Genomic DNA, 23,437 nt, shown 5'->3' on the forward strand with positions numbered 1-23,437 from the left:
AACCACAATGGCTCCTTCAGTATTAAATTTCCTCCTCTCAAATTCTATTAATACATTTCACGTGCGACTTTCTTAAATAATATTGCTTAAATATTAACTTTAATGTTCCAGCCGTATACCAGCTAAAGAACGTGAATTGATAAATGAACAAATTTTTTTAGTTGGTCAAAAAGTAAACTTATTTAATTAGGTTTTGTTTCTCCCAGGGTACGAGGTACTGTCAACGGGACCAGCTCTCCTGTTGCAGTTCACAGCCAACAGCGCCACCCCTGGCCAGGGCTTCGCGGCCACCTTCCACTTTCAGCCACCTCCTGACTCCACAGCCGCAGGTGAGAATTTCCATATAAAGGTATCTAAACTATATTTCGTTTTCTTTATAGTGTTATTGTTTAAAAATGGGTATTAAAGTGCTGAATAGCCTCAAAAACCAAATGTATGTTATGTAAAGACGCGTTCCTTTTTTGTCTATGATTTTTTTTTATTTATCTACATAAGAATTTACGCGTGCAGTGTGAGGAGAAGACATAGAAAAGATACAAAAGGTTTATATATTTATTTAAGTTTTAAGTACATTTATATACTTACTTGAAACAGGCAGAAACCCAGCAGCATTGATAATGTGCAGCCTTGGATAATTAAGATTTAAATAACAATATGCTGACGTTTAAAACAAAAAAAATATATTAAAATGATTATGTTCAAGGTTAGGTCATAAAATGCATAGTAACAAAATATTAAAATTAAATATACATAATTACATTCACGTCTTTATCTCCTATGGTGTAGATAGAGCCAACAGTCACACAAAGACTGATAGGCCACGTTCAGCTGTATGGCTTTAAGAAGGAATTGAGATTCAAATAGTGCCAAGTTGCAAGCCTATCGCCTAAAAGAATTCCAATGTTATTAGCCAATCCCTTAATCGCCTTTTATTTAAAACTCCCATCCAATATGCATAAAATTGTATAAAGAAAGGTACTTAATCTATATATACGATAAGAAACGAGGAAAAAAATATTAAAATGTGGATATTCTGGTGAATGCATAAATGCAAGAAGATCCAGTTTAATTTGTGAGTGCGGCCAACTAGGTATGAATAGGAATTTTGGCCGCCTTCCAGATTGCCTAGGTAGACTTCCCACTTAGTTGGTAAACCGTAAAAATGGCTGCAGTTTGTGCCTATACAGCTGGTTTTTAGGCAATATGCAATTAAATTGATACGTAGATACGAGGTAGTGTAATCATTACTTGATGAACTCAATGAGGCTGGAAAAGAAAAGAGATATATAATATAGATATAGTAATTCATCAAGTAATGATTTTTCATCTCTAGAAACTGGATTAACATTGCTAAAAGGGAAAAAAATAAATATCCATACCATTCTAATTTCATGTTGTGCTGCATTGTATATGGTTACAAAATTAAAAAAAAAACAAATGTCAAAGAACGAAAAAGTCCAAAAAATATCTGGAAAGATCCAAAACAAATCTTCAGAACACTTTTTATATTTCATTTGCAAAAGCGCCATCTATGGTAAATCCGTGGGACTACGAAGTAAAGTTTCGATGCATAAAACATCCCGTTCCTGAAACTTACAAACCTCTCGGAACCACTCGTTTATGCCGAGTTTTATGTTTCCTTCAAAAGATGGCACTAGCAGTAGGTACACAGTCAATAAATAATGGAAATTTACATTTGTTTCAGATTCCGACCGCTTACTAAAATTGAGCTTTGGAAAAGCCTTCGAGTCCTTGGGTCCTGAAGTAAGCGCAACAAGTAAGTAAATTTTGATAAATCATTTATGTTTACATGCCAGATGCTACAACGTGTATCTTTGAAAAATATTTTGGATCATGATGGTTATATCATAACAAACATTCATTAAAACTCAAAAATAAAGATAAAATATAGGTAGATACTCATTACTTTACTTTGGTAAGGTTTAAGGTATTTTATAGCATACATAATATGTAATACAGATGGTACATATATTTAAATATGATATATTATAATTTAGTAACAGTTAAGATATTTTAAGGTACTTACCTTATGAAACATTTTAAGACTCGAATACAATATGTCTGGACAACGGACAAAATTCTCTAAATTATTAAAACTGATTACTTTCCAAAAATAATAAATACGACTTACATAATATATCAGACAAAGATCACAATCACAGCGATTTATGCAGTTCGCTATTCACTGCCAATTGTATAATGACCAATAATAAACATAATAAAGGTTAATGTGCGTTTTAAACTTTTCTCAATTAAATCGCTCGTGTGACGTCATTACAACGCGTCCATCGAGCCATCATCCCCAGTAATCTGCGGTCAATCTTGGTCGAAAAGTAATTAGTTTTTAAATCCCTGTAATGGGTGACTATTTATATAGTAGGTGAGTTATTGGATTTTCTGGGGAAATGTTTGTAGTTAATATAAAATACATACAATTCTAATAAAAAGAGAGAAATTTAAATAAGAAATACAATGTACTCTGACATAAGTCGTATTTTATGCAACAATATTTAATGCAAAATATCTTTAGTGTCATGTAAGTTTTTCAAGTTTTGAAAAATCGCTCGGAAAATCTTACGCTTCTATTTAAATCGTTTTTTTTTTTCTTATATTTTCATACATGAATGAATTAATTTCAACTGCCAGTATCTCGACAAAGAAAAAAGGACACACAATGAAAAATGCTTCAACGTTCATCCATTTTCGAAAAAAGAAGAACGAACGACAAAGTGTGAAAGCGTAATTCCAAGTATTAAAATTGACAAAGCGAATGAATAACAAATTTACACTGCAAATGTCGCTTGGTCGAAATGTCTGGAGTAACTTTAGATGGATTTGAATTATTTTAAAATAAGGCTAACAGGATTTATATGGTTATAATCAAATATTTCAAATATTTGTCTAAACGTGGTACATTTAATAGTTCTATTTTCTTTTTATCATAAGTGCTTTTAAAAATTTCACACAATTAGGAACGACAATGGCACAGATAAAAAATCAGAACAGTTTTTTTGAATAATATAGCAATCAGCGTGTGTATTTTCTAGTTAACCAATGTCCATTTAGGTTAAATGGTTGCAGGGAGCAAGGGGTGCGGTAGTCGGAAGATGTCAAAGGCATACCACGGGCTTCTCACCAGAGAAATGGGACACAGCCGAGACTGACTAACTAGTAGGATTGTATAACTCGTTTGAACTTCTATTTCTTATAATATTACCTAAAGTCAGAAAAATTTGATACCTACACCTGATACAAATACAAAAATCCAACAGGCGCAATCTTGTTAACAAAACATAAAAACCTTGTGCACCAGTGCAATGTGCAACATAAATAAAGTCGTTTCGTTCGCCGCGGCGCCGTCCCTGCACATTGTACATTCATTATACATACAAACAAGATTTGTTGACCTACTGACTAAAATCGAACTTGTGCATTTGCAAAATAGGATTTCTAACAGTTTTAATGCTGTATAATAGCCCGATAACTAGCTTTTACCCGTAGCTTCGCCCGCGTGAATTTAACTCAAAACGACAAATTTAAATTTAACGCTATCTAACAGAGAGAGAAGCGACAAATTTAGCGCCACCTACAAAAGAATACAGGTTTTTTTCGCAAATCCCATGGGAACTTCAGTTTTTACCGGGATGAAAGGTATCTTATGTCCTTCCCCAGACTCTTAATAATATATTTGTGATATAATTCAGCAGCATGAAGAGGTTTCATGGGTTGTCTGCTAATTACAACAAACAGATGCTGAAAACAAATAATTTTTGCATATTTTATAATAAAGTATGTATTTGTAATATAGTTGGGATAGAATCACTATTCTCTAAAATCTGAAAAATCTATTCTTCGTTTCCTTGTGTAATTCTTAATAGCAAAATTTATATCTACTGCTATTCTTTCTGTGTTTTTTTAATAAAGTCAGTTAAATCTATCAAAAACAAATAAGCTCAAATGATGTATGAACGGAAACTAAACGGAAACTAATCTTTAATATAACAAGCACTACAAAACCACTAACCTTCGAAATAGGTGTTACACTGCATTTGCAATGGTCTGTAAAATATACACTGAACTAAATAAATAATGAACTTTGCTGCATTGTACGAGCGAAACAAGGATTGGTATTGCTCCATAATGAGTGAATATTACATTGACTGTTCGTCCGGTTTCTATGCGTTAAAAGAACAGTGTTATGAAGTGGGATTGGACTTAGTTATTATAATACTTGTTCGCTTATAAAGAAGCGAATCGTATAACAGTATATTCAATGAAGACTAACTGCTTAGTTTAACTATTAAATTATCATTTTGGTTTCAAAACACTCTCGTGAAAAGTAAAATAGAAATCAATGAATACGCAGCTTTATTAATTTAATAGGTAACCTGTTAGTGTAGTTGGCCTTTGGATAAAACATTAAACTCAAATATTAGTTTAAAACTAAGAAATTCAAATCAATACATCAAGCAAGTTCATTTTGTACTTTAAAGCCCGTTAATTTTTTTTCAAAGAATGAAGTTTGTTGACTGATGAATGAGCACACATCACGCAATGATGAAAGTCAGAATTAATTTTACTATTTTTGTTGTAAATAAACAAGATAAGAATTAAGAAATTAAATTTTAATTACAAAATATATGACACACCTGATTTTCGAAATACACAACTTGACACCACGGACAAGACATATTCTTAAATTGAATATTATGATTTTTTTTTCTGAAGCGAACCAAAGTTATGCTCTCTATGAAAAGGACGATTTCTGCGATTTGTGACGAAACTGTTGATTTGTTATCTGTACCCAGTGCAAAGCAAAGGACGCCCGCAGGCACTTTGTATGTGGGTCTATCTCCGTATCGTATCCAAATACCCAGATTTAAGCTTATCGTTAGTTTGGATTTCAGTGAAACTTTGAAGAAATATTATTTTGAGGAAATTTTGTCATTTTAATTAACTAAACCAGAATATCAGTCGGATTCAATATTCTTCGTTCTGTCATATTATTTCTATCGTTCAACCGAAAATTTCATAGTTTTCAATTACTATAATTTACTACTATTTTACTATAATTTCTTCGTCTCTTAAATATTCACGGCTTCTGGGGCGCAATGATAGTGTGCTTGTCTGTGATACCGGAGATCCCGGGTTCTAACCCCGGCGAAGGCATAATGAGAAATGAACTTTCTCTGATTGGGTCTTTTATTGGATGTTTATCTAAAATATAGTAAGTAAGTATCTCGTAACACAAGTCTCAAACTTTCTTCGAGGCTTACTTAATCTGGGAAACCTCTACCGTATGTAAATATTATTATTTTTTATTTTAATAGTTGTATCTTTATTGAAGTTATTTAGCGGTAGCAAAATTATTTAATGCAGAACGCAAATAGTTGGATGTTTTTCCATATTTTTATAGCCGTGGAAGCAAACTGTAAGCTTCCTGTTGTGGACATTACAAACAATTTGCGGTTAAAAAATAAAACAGAATATTTGTTGCCCGCCACGATAATTTGCGATCATTTGGGGAACAAAATTTTATGTATTCTCTATCCAACATTAATGGTAAATTAAAGTAGTAGGAATTATAATACCTATGGTAGTATTTTTAGATTCCTTTAGAAATAAATACTATCAATCTTAATATATGAAATGATTACAACTAAAAGCCAAAAATACAAAAAGTGTTCTTTCTCTATTAGTATTTCAAATTGACTAGCTTAATGCACCGACAACGCTTTTTACATTTATTAATAAAATAGAAAAAAAACAACAACAACGTTAACGCTAGTAATTATTTAAACACGTAGGTTAAACTATTCTAATTATTTATGCTGCAAATGTTCTTAATAGCGAATAGCCACATTTTAGTCGGTTCCGAGCCCGGAACGTGAACGGACGGACGGCTATTAGTGGCACGCCACAGGACAACGACAAAATGCTCCCTGCTGCAGTTTTGGTTTGCAACACAGAGCGCAGGATGCTCGGCCTGTCTACTGATCCTTGCTCTTCCCCGTATTCTTTATACTTAACTAGCGAACCGCCCCTGCTTCGCACGGTTAGCATTTATGTTTATAAGTTCGCGCGGGTAGCATTTATAAACCTTCCTCAGAAAACCATTTTTCCATCATTACAAACAAGAACACAACTTTTCGAGATTAACGCATAGGTACATACTGACAGAGAAAATACTAACTTAGTGATGAACACGCCTCTAATCCGGAATGGTAAAGTTCTCTTCTAACTTCTTTTGTTTCATTCATATCTATGTTATCATGCAAGAATTTGATAATGTGCCGTATCAACTTACATTTTGAATGAAAAATACAATTAACAATACACGAGACACGAAGACAAAGAATTGCTATGCTTTATGTCAGTCAATTTTCCTTTTTACATTCTTGCAGAAAAAGTAGTTGAGAGTTTCTGGATAACAAATCGCACTCAAATCAATAATTATAAAAAAAATAATGCATAAGTAAAATTATATTTAGGGTAGTTTATTTGTATTTGGTTTACGTTTTGTAATATTGTTAATCGAATCATGTTTATCGAAATTAATTATCTCTACGATTTATTCACAAACTAAATATTTATTTTGTACCTATCAAATATTTTACAGGAACTATCAAATGTTATTGAAATATGTAAGCTCGCCTCATAAGCTTTGGTATATTTTGTACCAGCGTTAAATTTGTTAACGCAATTAAATTTTTTTATATTCTTTTCTACCAAAGTTTTCGTTAGAAATTTCAAATTAGTAATTAGTTCATGAATCGTAAAAGACATTTAAGGGTTAATATAGATCATAGACAAAGTTTGTAATATTCGATTCACTATTTTGCCTTTTGCCACTTTCTACAAAATCGACAGGAAAAAGCCGTATGGTCGTTTTTAGTCTTCTGCATCTTTATTTTAATTTACATATGTTGAATGGAAAATAAGTGCCTACTTAGAAAATAAAAGCTTTATAAAGGAAATAAAAGTTGAAATTGCGGAACAATGTCATCGGCCAATTTAGTTCATAAATCCTCGAGCAGCCTCAAAGCTGACTTGGTCGCTAGGAAATTGTATTCTTTCTTGAAAATACTTCCTATACCTGGATTCTAGACAGTCATTTGGATTTAGTTTTAAGGATTTCCCCTCCCTGTCATAGTTACGTGATGCTTAGAAATTATTTTTTCACATTAAGACAAAAATGATAAAGCCTGTTAAAAAAATAATAAGCAGCTGTCATGATCATCAAAAACATTTTATATCATCAATAAGCCGTAAAAAACTCGAATAGAGAAACTCCTTCTTTTTTTAAAAGAGTACCTAAGACTAAAGCCAACGGGTTAAATTTAAAGTTTTATTTTTAACCTACCTTGATCAAACCGACGGAGTTCTGGGTAAAGGTCAGGTCAGGTCAGGTCAAGAGTATTCTAAAACTATGAGCTTGCGTGAAAACATTGGTGAATGTATATGAAACAAAAATTGTCTTTAAATCTTTGATGTACGAGGAACAACATCACTCAATCATACAATTTTCCTAATTATATATAAGAGGGCATTGATTGACTGATATATTATTATCGAAAGAAATTAATTTCAAAATTCACATGAAAACGGAAATAGGGAGTTTGCGGGCGGAGCCGCGGGCGTACTGTAGTACACAAAATAAATGAAAATGTGTTTCATTCTACGTGACTCATGATCATATATATTTGTATGTATGTTACATTCAACTTTGCCATTCATAATCGTGCGAACTTTAAACATAATGTTTACGTAACTCTCCGGTACTTTACAAAACTGTTATTCCGACAGGATCTCTTAATGAAACTTACCTCTTTGATGATACATTTATAAACGTAGCTAGTTTGGAACTTAGTTTAGTAAGTGCGGAACATGTTTGTTATGCTGTGTCCTCAGTTTCAGTATTGACTTACATTGTGTGTAGATCTTCTCCTTGTTGAATTGTTCGCTTATAAACTTAAGCTGAAATGGGACAATGTTGACACTCTCTTTAGGTCAGGCCCAAATTTTCATAAAAAGATCGATTTATTCCTTCCATGTAAAAGTCAAATATAACCCCTTCGTTTAGTTACTATAGTCGTACAATTCGGTTTGTAGGGCCCCCTATTTTTTTGGATAATTTCCGTCAAGGATAGCTATTGTTACGAGTACTTATATTAATTATGTTTTACCTTGATAAGTGAGTCTTTGATAACATTAACCGCACCAAAACTGTTATTTTTGGCTCACGATGCCCCAAACTGAAAAACCAATCATACAACATTACACCCTCAGTTTGATTGGGAAAAATATGCTGAATAATAGATATCAAGGTAGTACATTAGGTATTATTCATCGTAACAAAGTGTGTTTCATCTAGCACACAGATACAGTCAAATAAGAAATCAGTTATTCTGCAAAAATCCTTTAATTGTTCTAGGGGACGTTTATTCAAAATAAATTAACATAATATTCAGCGAAGTTGTGCTATAAAACGGGAAACATTTTTAATTCGACTAAGAAAATATACCGAAAGAGGAACAAGATTTATAGAAGCTTTGCCGCGAGTTTTCTGTCATCGTTCCATATTGATGTTGTACGGAACACCTAATTAAGTTAACTCTTAGAGTTTCTTATTAAGCGTAGTCGGATTAAATTTATTAGGACGCATCCATACTTCGCTTTTCAAATATGTACGTAATTAAAAATGCAAAAGTCAATCGTGTATGAACTTTATATTTAATTCAACGAATTTCTTTTGGCTGTAGATCGCCTACTACAACATGAAATAGAAAGATCACTATTATAAAGGCTGTTCCTGTAGAAACAAAATGTCATTAAAAATATGACTAAAATTAAAATAATGCTTTTTTTGTAACCCAAATAAGACTTTTATCGTCTGTTAAACAACTAGAGAACTTACACTGCTCAGCGAACTAGACACAAGCGCAAATTAGAGAGACAAACTATGTGTCTAATTAGTGTGGGTTATGTAGACCTCGTGGAGTGTGTAAACGCTCGCGCCAGATAATGTTGTATTTAAATTATAATGAAATGAAATTTCCTTAAAGTTAGGAGGACGCCTATGGGACACTTTAAATTACTAAAAAAAACTTATCTCAAAATTATTTATTACTTAATTGTGTAGATATGTGGATGACAATATTGAACATTACTTCTCAATGTTACAAAATTCAATAACTTAAATTATCTACGATGTACATTTTTTCTTTCTTAATGCAATATGCCTATGATTATGTATTTTTATGCAGTAAAATTTTTACAAAAACGTAATACCGCTATTCAAACAACACCGCAATTTATCAGTCTCAAATAAAAAATGTTAACCTTCAAATCCTTGGGAACCTCTTTGACGATAACACAAGAAATATTTTCTCAAAAATACAAGCACGTACATTTATATTTTGACAAAATGCTTGAATTAAAAAATCCTAGTAAATTACAGAATGGAAGTTTGAAATAAATGAAAACAATTTCAAATCAATGTATATAAAGCCACATACCCGTATATATAAAGACGTACATTGTGTTTACGCCCTAACAAAAATTTTATGATAAGGCCGCTACGGTTGTAGAAGTACCAATCCGATAGGAAATAATAAAGTGGGAATGGGTACCATATTTCAAGAGCAAGATAATAAAAGTCTGTAGCATTTTATAGTAAACTGAAGTACTTATCACAGTTTTTTTTTTTGTTTTAATTTTTCTCCAAATTGAACATATATTTCAAAATATCAACAAATAATTCCAAAGCATTTATGCCGTTATCATGTTACATTATTTTGTTATTTTCGTATTTTTTATTGGAGATCACATTTGTTTCCTTACCTCAGCTATTTAAATTAAACCTCGTTTTCTTAATATCTCTTTTACTCGTTTTTTTTTTTAAATTAAGAACAGACTCTCATAAAAGGTTACATATTTAATAGTAACCTCTTTTCATTGCAAGGCCGTTATTTTTTATTAAGCTTTTCTAATAGCTTTTAACCGCAGCTTCGCCTGCGCGAATTTAGCGGCTACAAAAACATATAGGCAAATTTACTTACTTTCGCATAATATTAGTTGGGATTGGGCTAATAAAAATAACTTTCAAATTAATGTACAGATTTGGCACAGAGATGGAATAACCTTCGGGAGTAACATTAGGTAACTTTTCCTGAGAATTCCCATGGGAGAGAATCTACGCGCAAACGTGCGTTAAAAAGAAAAATAAAGTGTAAAATATTGCAATCGCCACCTACATATTTTTATTTAATTACAAACTTAATTACATGGCTGTTTGATCTTTCAGCGTGAAGTAAACTTTAAAAGGAAAACTCCGGAAAAAATGGTGTTTCCTTATTAAAGAGAGCTGAAAGCAGTTAAAATAAAAACCACTACATTACCGTACTCCTAAAGTGTTGTGCTATAGTTCTAGAAATTACACTTACAATTTTTTAATTGTTTTTAACATTATCGTGTCATGTGGTTTAGGAACACTTTGGAATAGGATCACTCCATATCTATCACTATTCGTAACTCAATTAGATCATCCTACAAATATTATAAATGCGAAAGTTTGTGAGTATGTCAGGATGTCAGTATGGATGTTTCTTACTCTTTCACGCAATAACTACTGAACCGATTGCTATGATATTTGGTATGTAGGTAGCTGAAGACCCAGAATAACTACTTTTTATCCCGGAGTCCCCGCGGGAATGATTTCACGCGGACGAAGTCGCGGGCGGCCTCGAATTAAGCTATACAGCTGAACGTGGCCTTTTAGTCTTTTTCACTCTAGCTACGCCGTATAAGATAAAGCTATGATTTCATGTTAGTGTCAAATAAACAGTATGCAGAGATTGTGTCCGGGAAAAAAGCGTGATTTTATGTATGTATAAAATAAACAGGCACCTGCTTATAATACGAACATTGTAATAACCTTAATTTGTCAAAGTTAGAAAGTTCGGAAAATATAATATCCCAAAACTCTTATCATGCAAGGTAATATAAATTCTTAGAAAACCTCTACTTCATGTTCAGATGATATCATCTGAACATAGATTGTTTGATTTACCTTTCTCTGATAATTTCAATGGACAGCCAACTACAAATTCCTGAACAAATATTCGCAATACAATTGCTAACTGGATCTAAGATATTGAACCCAGTCTGTTGGGAGTTGCACTGTATACACATAGTTAGCTTAGCAAATCCACGTAATACGAGGTAAACAAATAACTGTCTAGGGACTAATTTCACCACTAGTATTAATATCTTGTCTGATATTTATATTTTCTGGGAGGTCTTCTTCTTCTTCATTCGTCTCTGATATAAACCACGTTAGATCCCAAACTCTCTGGAGAGGAGTTCGTGGTGCGACTTTGGATCCTGTTCGTGGATTGAATATTATTATCTGTTGTGTTTATATTAGCCATCTTAAAGATATCTTTTTAAGGGATCCAATCGCGATAGGGGCTCAGTGCATACGGTTCACCATCAACCGCAAATAAAAAGGAATCCATAGCCTAATGGCAATTTCCTGCACCAATGAGGCCAGATATCAAACCCACTTCTACCAGAGCCTTGGTCTTGAGACAGGACCTGGTTTAACTCCTAGAATTATAAGGGTAGCAGAAGGAGGATTCCAAAAACAGATACAACCCCAAAAACAGCTTTCAGGGTTAAAAGACGTGCTCGGGGCGTGTAGATTTGCTTGCTTGCTGTAGTATGAAGATGTACACACTCTAACTATAAATGCGGTTGCTTTTAGCATTGTGTCGAGCCCCACATACCTGCCGCCTTCTCTTTACCATGCTAAGATTCTAAATACAGTGACGCCTCCTTGCCGGAGGAAAAGGAAAAAACTATATCTTTTCATTCGCCACAATCCCTGTATATTTATTCCGCTTCAGCCACATTCATAACTTTCTTTATGCAAGCTTGTCGGTTTAAGGTATTCTTGAGGCCAGGGCGTCCCTGATTTGATCAAGATACGTTACTTTTACTATCTAAAAGCTATTGTTTTACACCAGAATACAGATTACTCATTACGACAGTGTAAATTATTTAGCGATGGTGCCGCATGACCTACTTTTGTCTATAACTGTACGTTGTCATAATTATGTTCAAGAATCCAATTATCGTATAATATTATCGACTAATTACTTATATTAACGTTGAACTCATTCATTTATGATTGAATTTCCATTTAATCTTCATTGTATTCAAATAAAGGTTTGAAATTATCATCAAAATCTAATAAATATGTAGAAGGGTAAATTATATACATAAAAAATATTAAAAAAAAAACAGCTGGGATGTTACTAGATCGATGATCAATTTAAAAATGTATCCGGCCAGAGGCAAAAGCTAAAACAATCTAAAAGACAAAAACTCTTGTTTACTGAATTCAATATGTCGATTGTCGATATAGTCGAAAGATATATTAATACGGAAACGATGAAATACTTTTGTTCGTCCGTCATTTTGATTGCGAATGGATTTCCGGATTGAACGGTCCGTGTATTGAACCAATGTGATTTACATGGCATTTAGCAATTTAAAATTATCGATATGTATTTCGTTGAATGAATACATCTCGATTATAACAGTTTTTAAAAAGAAAACAGGTTAAATTCTATTTTTAAATATGAAGGAAGAAAATCGAACGTTTATAAAATAAAAAAAATTGTACACGTTCGATTTATAATAGGATGAATGAATTACTCGTACTTACTCATTACATATTCATGTTATCCGCTTTGCAAATAAAAAGGGTGCTATTTTTCTACATGTAAGTATGTTGTAAATACTAAATTTATCTGACTTTACATTTTAGCAAGGTATAAACAGCCCTATAATTTGTACAACTTTTCTTACCAAAAGTTATAAACTTGTCCTTTGCCTTCTCTTTCTTACATTTCCTCATATTTTTAATACACTCAAAGCGCTACACGAAAAAACAACACTTTAAAAATGCTAATTTCTTAGCGTCGTTCAGACAAACTAGTTGCGCAAATATTTTCGCATTTAACAGCACAAAATGGAGCATGAAATTCATGTGAGTTGCTAGCAGCTTGAAAAAAGGTGATGCAAGTTTCAACTGCGCAGTGGTCCATAGGTACAGCTTCGGCGAGACGCAGACCTCATCCCGCTGGTAAACGATTCGGTCGCCTCGTGGAGTGTTCCCGCTATTCTGCCGTAAAGTGTAAAACGTCACCACGATAGTGTAAAACTTAACATGTGAAGTGATTACTGAAGGGTCAGCGGTAGATGGGAATTGGAGAAATGATCAAGAAAAGTTACCACGGCGTCTTGCTGAGTTTCGTTTCAATTTCCTTCTGCTGTCATATTAATGAAACTATGGCGAAGAGCGCCAGTAGATTTATATGTAAGTACATTTAAATTTATTTCATTTTTGATGATAGAAAATTAATGAAACGAATAGTTAGTTGTACAAAATAAAATCCGACAAGTATCAAAAATGGTCAATACCATTAAATACTACAATTTAGATCTCGGACAGACCTGTTGAATTAAAGTAGCTTAATACGAATAGTCTTAAAAACTTTACCCTTTCATAAATATAATATCAATTGTACATTTTGCTCGCGTGAATATTTTTAACTTCACTACAGTATTATTCAAATTATCTATTCATTCATACAAAATAACGTTCCACTAAGTATGAAAAATATTAGTCTCAGGTGCTAGTCTGCGACAAAAGGCAGGTGATTTGCAAAGGCTTAGGTCAGGTTCTACATAATAGGGTCCGCTAGCATTTTATCTGGTACCTGAGGTGACATTTTATTTGGAAACCCTGCAGTTCAAATTTATTTCTTTCAGTCTAAAAGCAAATGTTTATTATTGAATATGTTCATTGAAGCTTTAAGATTATTGGTTAAAAGAAAGTAAATAAAAAAAGTTATAATTCCATTTGTTATAATTTAAAATTCTGTAATAAAAAAAAAACCGAAATATTTGAAACAAAATTACTATCGTCTTTTTTTTTCTCTAAAATCAGTCACAGTTTTACCAATTATTAATTCTCAAAAGTTATATATTTTCAGAAAAATATTTTTTTTTAGTAATTCGTTAGGAAACTTCATACATTGTGAGCACCAGCCCCGTTTACTATGTCCATTCCCCGGAACCCACCGTATCAATAAAATATCCCATCATTCATGGTGCATGTGACAGACAGGACCCGCCCAATTCCACTTTCACCTTTATTATATGACTTGTTATTGTTCCCCTTAGGTGTAGAAAATCAAAACCATAATACAATGGAGGAGAAGGGAAGCCCTTTCCATAGAAATAGGATACAAATGCAAACTTATAAAAAATACTGAATAGTAAAAAGTACTTAAATCGTCCGTTATTTTGGGCGTAGAAAAAAAAAGGGTTAATAAATATAGTGTGGTTAATACCACACCATCACGCCCGTGATAAATCTGTAAAAAATTAACGTGTCTATTCATACATACTTATAATCACTTTGTCCCTTGCGGGGTCAACAGAGCCAACAACAGATCTCGTGAAAAGACGTTAAGCTGGAATTGAAATTCAAATAACGACAGGTTGCTAGTTCATAGCCTAAAGAAAAGAATCCCAAGTTCATTAGTCTTTCCCTTTATTGACTTCACTATCTGCACGGAATGAGAAGCTGCTGATACACACTACGTCTTTTCTTTGCTACCAGACCAGCATGGAAGGTAATATTCATGAATGATAATGAGGCATGGTCTTCCATCTCTTTTTATCTCTTTGATTAGTCTGAACTAGAGAGATACAAGAATTTAGCGAACAAAACCCGGAAGCCTACCCTGAAAAATCTCTTTAAATACGTCCATGTCTGTAAGTCTGACGTTTCTACAATTAATAGGTCAAATCTCAAGATATCATACCTAGTATCTCTAGCTTCTAGCATTACTACGAAATAATTTGCTAGCGTTCCCATACGTATCGCCTTTCTGTTTGTAACTATACTGTTGCCAAGATCCTAATTATCTATATTAGTAATAGAACCTACCTAGACACAGTTCAGAATCAAGAGACCACGTTAACTGGATGGATTAATGATTGAATTGAGAATTGTTCGTTACTTTCTCCACACACTGGTATGAGAAAAGGTAAATAAAAATAATAATTGATGCCCCACGAACATAGGTCAGGTCAGTGATAGATCCTGCACACATTTTAATTTATTTTAAATTTTATCCAAATCAGACTACCCGTTAAAAAGTTATTGCAAACATATAGACACACACATTATTTTTTTCCCCTGTTAAAAAATTGGATTGTGTCATACATACATATAATAGTCCCGTTAATATCCCTTGCGGGGTCATCAGAGCCGGCAATATCTAAAAAAAATTAAAGACAATTTTCAGTTAGATAGCTTGATGAGAGAATTAGAATTCAGATTGTAACAGTTGCTGTTAGCCTTTTACCTAAACGAAGAGTTCACGTTTATTAGCCTTCCCTTTTGCTCTTACATTATGCACGGGAAGAAAAGATGCTGGCTCACATCATGGAAGCTTACAATAATAATTGTGCCTGAAAGAGATGGATTGTTCCTTGTCATTCTAAAGTTCTGGGAACCACACGTCAATAAAATACTTTAAATAAAATCAGATAGAAATAGTTAGTCTATCTCGTTGTTGCCCGTCCATAGACTGCAATAACCACTTAACACCAGATGGTCCATAAACGCTTATTTGCTTACAAAAAATGGTTCCATAGCGTGGACACAGGAATTTTCATACAAATATGTTAGTGCTCGCGCGCCATATCGTATATTTCACACTAAATTGACAAAAGAGTGACACAATGCTAAACCAATTGATATAGCTTTTAAATTTTGCTGTTGAATTTTTGATTCATTGAGTAAAATATCACCACGCATAAAAAAGGAGAGGAAAGATAATAAATAATTAGATATAAATGGGAAAATTATGCTAATTCGGTTATTATGATTACAGATACATTCAGTCAGAAAAGTATCGGGAATGGATTATTTATTTATGGTTCCAAATTCAAATTTTTGTTTTTTTTGTTGTTGTTAGATTGGCACAACTGTTTTCCATTTTGGCGCGGAGTTTGAGTTGCATCTGTTGTTTACATTAAATACAGTGCTATTTTTAGTTATATCATATCTAGTGTGTATTGCTAATTTCATAATGGATAAAAACATCGAACAAAGAGTTTGTCTTAAATTTTGCATTGCCAATGGAATATCGTGTTCGGAGTCACTGAAAATGTTACAGAAGGCTTACGGTGAATCGACTTTATCAAAAACTCGTGCTTATGAGTGGTACAAAGCGTTCAAAAGCGGTCGAGATGTGATGGAAGATTTGCCTCGCTCTGGTAGGCCATCAACGTCTGCAACTGAAGTTAACATCGCAAAAGTGAAGGAAATAGTGACTGAAAATCCTCATTCAACTTTGAGAGAGATAGCCACCGAACTTTCTGTATCTCACGAGTCGATCCGTACCATTTTAACTAATAATTTGGGTATGAAACATGTTGCCGCTCGGCTAGTCCCAAAAGACCTGGATTTTTTTCAAAAACTCAATCGCATGAGAGTCGCTGAGGACATGCTAGAACGAGTCAATTCCGACCCAACATTCATGAAACGCATTGTTACTGGTGACGAGACGTGGGTTTACGAGTTTAACATGCAAACTAGTCAACAAGCTTCGGAGTGGCGCCTTCCAACTGAACCGAAACCGAAAAAACCACGCCAAAGTCGTTCAAAAGTCAAAGTCATGTTGACTGTTTTCTTTGACTATCGCGGTGTTGTGCACTCGGAATTCTTGCCGGAAGGTCAAACGGTAAATAAGGAATATTATTTGAGTGTTATGCGGCGTTTAAGAGAGCAAATCCGACGAAAAAGGCCAGATTTGTGGAAAGAAAATTCTTGGATTTTGCACCATGATAATGCACCTTCGCACAAGGCCATCATTGTGAACGAATTTTTAACCAAACACTCAACAAATACCATCGAGCAACCACCATATTCACCAGATATGGCTCCACCCGACTTTTTTCTTTTTCCTAAACTCAAATTACCACTTCGTGGCACCCGTTTTCAATCGGTAGAAGACATAAAAGAGAATTCGCGGCGAGAACTGACCTCAATTCCGGAAACAGCGTTTAAAAAATGTTTTGATGATTGGATTATTCGTTGGCGTAAATGTATCGTTTCTAAAGGAGCATATTTTGAAGGTGATAAAATAAATTTGGATGAATAACAAACAGTTTGTGTATTATTGATCTTTTCCCGCTACTTTCTTGACAGAGTAGTATGTTATAAAGATACATTGCATTTTGTCCGTACAGGTTTTCTGAACCTTAACTATGATTCATTATGGGTTAGTTTCCCCTGCAAAAGTCAGACGGAGTTGCTTCCTGTGAAAACTTGATTAATCCGATTCAGCCTCTGTAGCATAGCAAGCGCGAAAAATTATCGCTGTTTCGCTTTTTATTATGATGTGAAACGGGACAGCGATAGTTTTTCGCGCGATTAAATTGGTGTTGCGCGTGCCTTGCTACGAAGGCTGGATTGGGTTAATCAAGTATCCATAGGAATAGCAGTCTCAAGGCTTTCCTCCAGAATGATAAGAATGCAAACTGAACTAACACCAGGAGAATGATTGATTAAAAGTAAACAATTTTTTAACATAATACAACGATGTAGGTAATAACGCTAATTTACCGGAGGTGTAGGCAAAGACTACAGCTTTCTATTGCCACGATGCCTGCCTACTTCCGTCACTTCATCAACATTTACAACTTTCTTCATTCAAGCTCGTCGGTTTGGGGTACTTCTTGACCAACAAACACAAAACAAAATTTAATCCTCTTTAATTACTATTATAACATGGGTCCACTCTTAATAGTTTAATTACTATATCCACATTTAGTAGGTACCTGCTTCATTACAAATATTTTAATTCGGAGTTTATTAGTTCCAAAGCCAATGATCCACGCAGTCTGTGTAATCCTAAGGTACCTTTGATACTGTATCACAATAGGGCCTCATTAATTATGAACACACAGAGATATCATCATTTGCGTATGTAATATATGTATATCATACCAGTTAATTTACCTCTTTGCATGTATCTATTTGCATACAAACTTACATATAATCACGCCTCTTTCCCGAAGGGGTAGGCAGTGACTACATCTTTCCGCTTACTATATGTATATTAATATTTTTGTACTCTTTGAAACCATTTGATCCAGCTATGACACCCGATTTGAAGTTTCTTTAAATCGGTTCATGGTGTCTTTTAAGGTTTGTTTAAGGTTATATGATGAGAACAAACAAAATGAGTATTTAAAATTTATTTGTCAATTTCACTGAGTAAAACTAGGTAGTGGTTGCCTTACTCACATTTTACGACGTCCATGTGCAAGTTATGAATATGAAATGCTATTATCCTTATCCACAGAATTATTCAACACTTACTGTTGACCGCAACTTCGTCCTTCTTATATCTATATAAATATGTTTTTTTTTGTATTTTTCCAATGTCTAAGCTATAGGTATTACTGCAAAGTTTCATGAAAATCCGTTCAGTAGCTTTTGCATTAAAGAAGAAACACATCCAAATCACACATCCTTAATTAAATTTGCATTTATAAATATTAGTAGCATCATTCAAACAAAAATCTCTTTTGTAGAACAACAATGATTGTGAAAACTATAGTCAATAGAAGTCAGCAGTTTTATCTCAAACGTCAGAGTGCGCCCTTAGAGCGGCCTTGACCCCTTTTCCAGGTCTGAGCGCACTCTACAACTGCAGAGTTAGAAAACTACTCTGAAAAGCTAGATTATAAATGGAAAATTTCAACACAAACATGCCGTTTTAGTGGAAATTTAAAAACCATTACCAGCGGGGCCCTCGGTTACATACACATAAAAATTATATTTCACATTTTTTGTACCTTACGGAGTAGGCCAGCCAGGGGCTAAAGATCACGTTTAGTTCGTTAGCTAATGATTTTTAAATTACTGACGTGGATACATTAGTACACTTTTTTTTTGGAAGGGGTAGATAAAAACTAATCTTCTGCTATGATCCCTGCCTACTGTTTTTTTTTTTTTTTTGTGAATATAAGCAATCATTCTCATAAAAAATCCTTGGTCGCAATTTTAACCAAAAAAGAAATACATCAATCCAACTTAACACTAGCCGCAGTATTTTCACGCAAACTGACATTTGTTTACAAGCTAATCCTACAGTACAACAGTTTTTCATGAAGATAAAAAAAATGCTTTACAGCAAAATATTCCACGTTCTAGCTACACGTGGCCAGATCATAGCATTTTATTTATACGTCTACCTTTATGTAGGTTGGCTTATAAACTTAGCATCATTTCAGGCAATGCGCTAACTACCTTCACTATGTGAATCTCAATTCCATCATTAAGTCATACACCGAACGATTTTCAGTGCTTTCGTGACTTGGGTATGTCTATCCCGTAAAGACGTGATTATTAAACCTCAATCAATTATGGCTCTTTCAACCCCGTGAGGAATTAAAACGAGATACGTACACTTAACAATTCCTCCGAATTTCCGAAATGTATTTCAAACCAAAACCCTCCTGTGATACGAATTTTTAGAATTCGTAATTGATTTAAAAAGGCTTTTTAAAACGGTGTCGACACCTCGTTTTGTGTTAATTGTACCCAATCTGTTACAATTGGAAACAAAAGAACGAAATTGTGACAATAAATACGATACACGTTTATTTGTCACGTTTATCTCATCCGGAATCTCCATATGAACAAATTTATTTCATTAATTTAAGTCTATTACAGCGTGTTATTACAAAAAGGCTTATTACAAAACAAACTCCTATATTTGATAAAATCGCAGTTATTTCCATCCCTCTTACACATACATACATATGGTCTCATCTATATGCCTTGCGGGGTAGACAGAGCCAACAGTCTTGAAAAAACCCTCTTACACTAATAAATTTAAATAATCGATGCATCTAAATTATACGAGTATAAGCCAAACAGCTGATCGTTGTCTATGAATCTTTACAAGACTCTTTTTGTTGGCTCTGTCTACACCGAAAGGGATATAGACGTGATTATATGTATGAATGAATATAAATTATTGTGTTACACAGTGCATTATTTGCCGTTGTATTTAGTTAATTTTACCCCATAACGGGGCTTAGAAAGTAAATTCAGAGATTAATGTATCTTTCCTTTAATGCTTAAACACAGATTACTTACTTATTTTTCTAAAGCCACTCAACCTTGCAGCTTCATTAAAGAGAATGATAAATAGTGTGTTTAAAAGGTCCCGTAATGATAACATCGCCAGCAAAGGTCATTATAATTTCATGGGATTGTCGTCGCAATTTTCATAAAGCTTTAATTAGCTAAGTTAAGTTTTTTTATTTACCTATATATTTTCTTTTTCTAGATCTGTATTTTAATATGATCTTTTTTCAATATTTAACGAGGATTTTCATTCAGAATTTTTTTTTGATTTTCATGGCGTGATTGCGATTAGGTTTTTATTACCGGTACTACTACTCTTCAGCTGACAAACTATTGATTAAGATAAGATTTTATTTATGTTCTCTTCTTATTTCTTGAATTAATCAGTAGTTGTGTATTGTGTTATGAAAACGCAGTAACTCCTACAATTATCTATATACATACGACATATGGCGGCGACAAAAATTTTATTAATACAGATGAATGAAGACCTTTCTGAATCATTGATAAAATGGAACCGGTTTATCCATAACAAAAAGAGTGATAGCTTAAAAAAAGGTTTACTTAGCCATTTTTCATAAATCTTTAATTACGAGTCGACGACGCGCTTTAATGTAGAGTTAAATATGTAGCGATCTCGAAAATCGTGAAGAATTAACTTGAAGATGATTCATTAAAGTAGTCACGTACTTTTAGGTCAAATTAATCATATTTATATTTTTTTAACTTTACTGTTATAAAATCTTGTTGCTATATTTGAACCTTTATTCTACCATTAGACTTCGTCGTTTGATAAAAATTTTCGATAACTTACAATAATCCGTATCCATACTAATATAATAAATGTTAGAGTGTATTTTTTTGTCCGTCTTTCACGTCAAAACTTCTGTTATATTTATGCAAAAATATACTTTACGTTGATATTTGGAAATTTTATAGCTTATTGTATAAACCAAATTAATTTAACTTACATGCAAACTCCAACCAAGAATCCTAAACTTTCATCTTATTACACGACCCTGAAACTAAACGGAGACCATACAGGAGCCCAGTTGTAAGGAACTATTCCAAACTACTGTGTACATAAACCGATATACCACAAATTGAATCCCTGTCTCCTAAATCGAACTTTATTTTGATGGATATAAAACACATTTTCCTGGATGTGACATTATTGATTGAACGATCCATTTGCTCGATAAACATTCTTAGGAATCAGTTGTATTTTAACAGTATCTATGGAGAATGTATATATCAATAGAGCATATTTATTCGGGTCGTTCCAGTATCTATTATATATGTATATGAATGTGATAGTTTGCTAAAGTTTTCTTTAGAAAGCAGAAAATGTATTCATAAAGAGAAATCCATAATACAAGTTATAGAAATGGCAATGCTTAGAGAAATTACCTCTACTTAATTTATTTATTTATTTAAAACTTTATTACGCAAAATACTGTACAAAATGCGGTTTGGCATTAAGTTACGGATGGGTGAAACCATGGTTATTCCGGAAAAATACAATTTTGATGTGTTAAAGGAAATGATAAATGAATTTACAGTGCATTACACGAACAGGCCACAAGAGGCTGTACATAGTATTAATAAATCGTGAATTAAATACATGCAAGCATACAAAGAGCGTGCGCGTCAGTCAGTCAGAAAAGTATCGGGAATGGATTATTTATTTATGGTTCCAAATTCAAATTTTTGTTTTTTTTGTTGTTGTTAGATTGGCACAACTGTTTTCCATTTTGGCGCGGAGTTTGAGTTGCATCTGTTGTTTACATTAAATACTGTGCTATTTTTAGTTATATCATATCTAGTGTGTATTGCTAATTTCATAATGGATAAAAACATCGAACAAAGAGTTTGTCTTAAATTTTGCATTGCCAATGGAATATCGTGTTCGGAGTTACTGAAAATGTTACAGAAGGCTTACGGTGAATCGACTTTATCAAAAACTCGTGCTTATGAGTGGTACAAAGCGTTCAAAAGCGGTCGAGATGTGATGGAAGATTTGCCTCGCTCTGGTAGGCCATCAACGTCTGCAACTGAAGTTAACATCGCAAAAGTGAAGGAAATAGTGACTGAAAATCCTCATTCAACTTTGAGAGAGATAGCCACCGAACTTTCTGTATCTCACGAGTCGATCCGTACCATTTTAACTAATAATTTGGGTATGAAACATGTTGCCGCTCGGCTAGTCCCAAAAGACCTGAATTTTTTTCAAAAACTCAATCTCATGAGAGTCGCTGAGGACATGCTAGAACGAGTCAATTCCGACCCAACATTCATGAAACGCATTGTTACTGGTGACGAGACGTGGGTTTACGAGTTTGACATGCAAACTAGTCAACAAGCTTCGGAGTGGCGCCTTCCAACTGAACCGAAACCGAAAAAACCACGCCAAAGTCGTTCAAAAGTCAAAGTCATGTTGACTGTTTTCTTTGACCATCGCGGTGTTGTGCACTCGGAATTCTTGCCTGAAGGTCAAACGGTAAATAAGGAATATTATTTGAGTGTTATGCGGCGTTTAAGAGAGCAAATCCGACGAAAAAGGCCAGATTTGTGGAAAGAAAATTCTTGGATTTTGCACCATGATAATGCACCTTCGCACAAGGCCATCATTAAATATAAATAAATAAATAAATAAATATATACGGGACAAATTACACTGATTGAGTTAGCCTCGAAGTAAGTTCGAAACTTGTGTTACGAGATACTAACTCAACGATACTATATTTTTATAATAAATACTTATATAGATAAACATCCAAGACCCAGGACAATCAGAAAAAGTTCTTTTCTCATCATGCCTTGACCGGGATTCGAACCCGGGACCTCCGGTGTCACAGACAAGCGTACTACCGCTGAGCCACAGAGGCCGTCGATCATTGTGAACGAATTTTTAACCAAACACTCAACAAATACCATCGAGCAACCACCATATTCACCAGATATGGCTCCAGCCGACTTTTTTCTTTTTCCTAAACTCAAATTACCACTTCGTGGCACCCGTTTTCAATCGGTAGAAGACATAAAAGAGAATTCGCGGCGAGAACTGACCTCAATTCCGGAAACAGCGTTTAAAAAATGTTTTGATGATTGGATTATTCGTTGGCGTAAGTGTATCGTTTCTAAAGGAGCATATTTTGAAGG

At 33.7% G+C, this 23,437-nt stretch overlaps 1 protein-coding gene across 1 annotated transcript in view; it reads left to right on the plus strand.

Annotated features, from left to right (window-relative positions):
• Positions 1 to 23,437, plus strand: part of LOC106136367 (suppressor of lurcher protein 1) — a 208,658-nt gene that overhangs the window by 148,077 nt on the left and 37,144 nt on the right. Inside the window, exons 8-9 of the mRNA XM_060946265.1 lie at positions 207 to 329; positions 1,706 to 1,777. Coding sequence (XP_060802248.1) covers positions 207 to 329; positions 1,706 to 1,777 — 195 coding nt within the window. The remainder of the gene's footprint in view (positions 1 to 206; positions 330 to 1,705; positions 1,778 to 23,437) is intronic.

Source organism: Amyelois transitella, chromosome 10 (assembly GCF_032362555.1).
Source record: "Amyelois transitella isolate CPQ chromosome 10, ilAmyTran1.1, whole genome shotgun sequence".
NCBI classification, from domain to species: Eukaryota; Metazoa; Arthropoda; class Insecta; order Lepidoptera; family Pyralidae; genus Amyelois; species Amyelois transitella.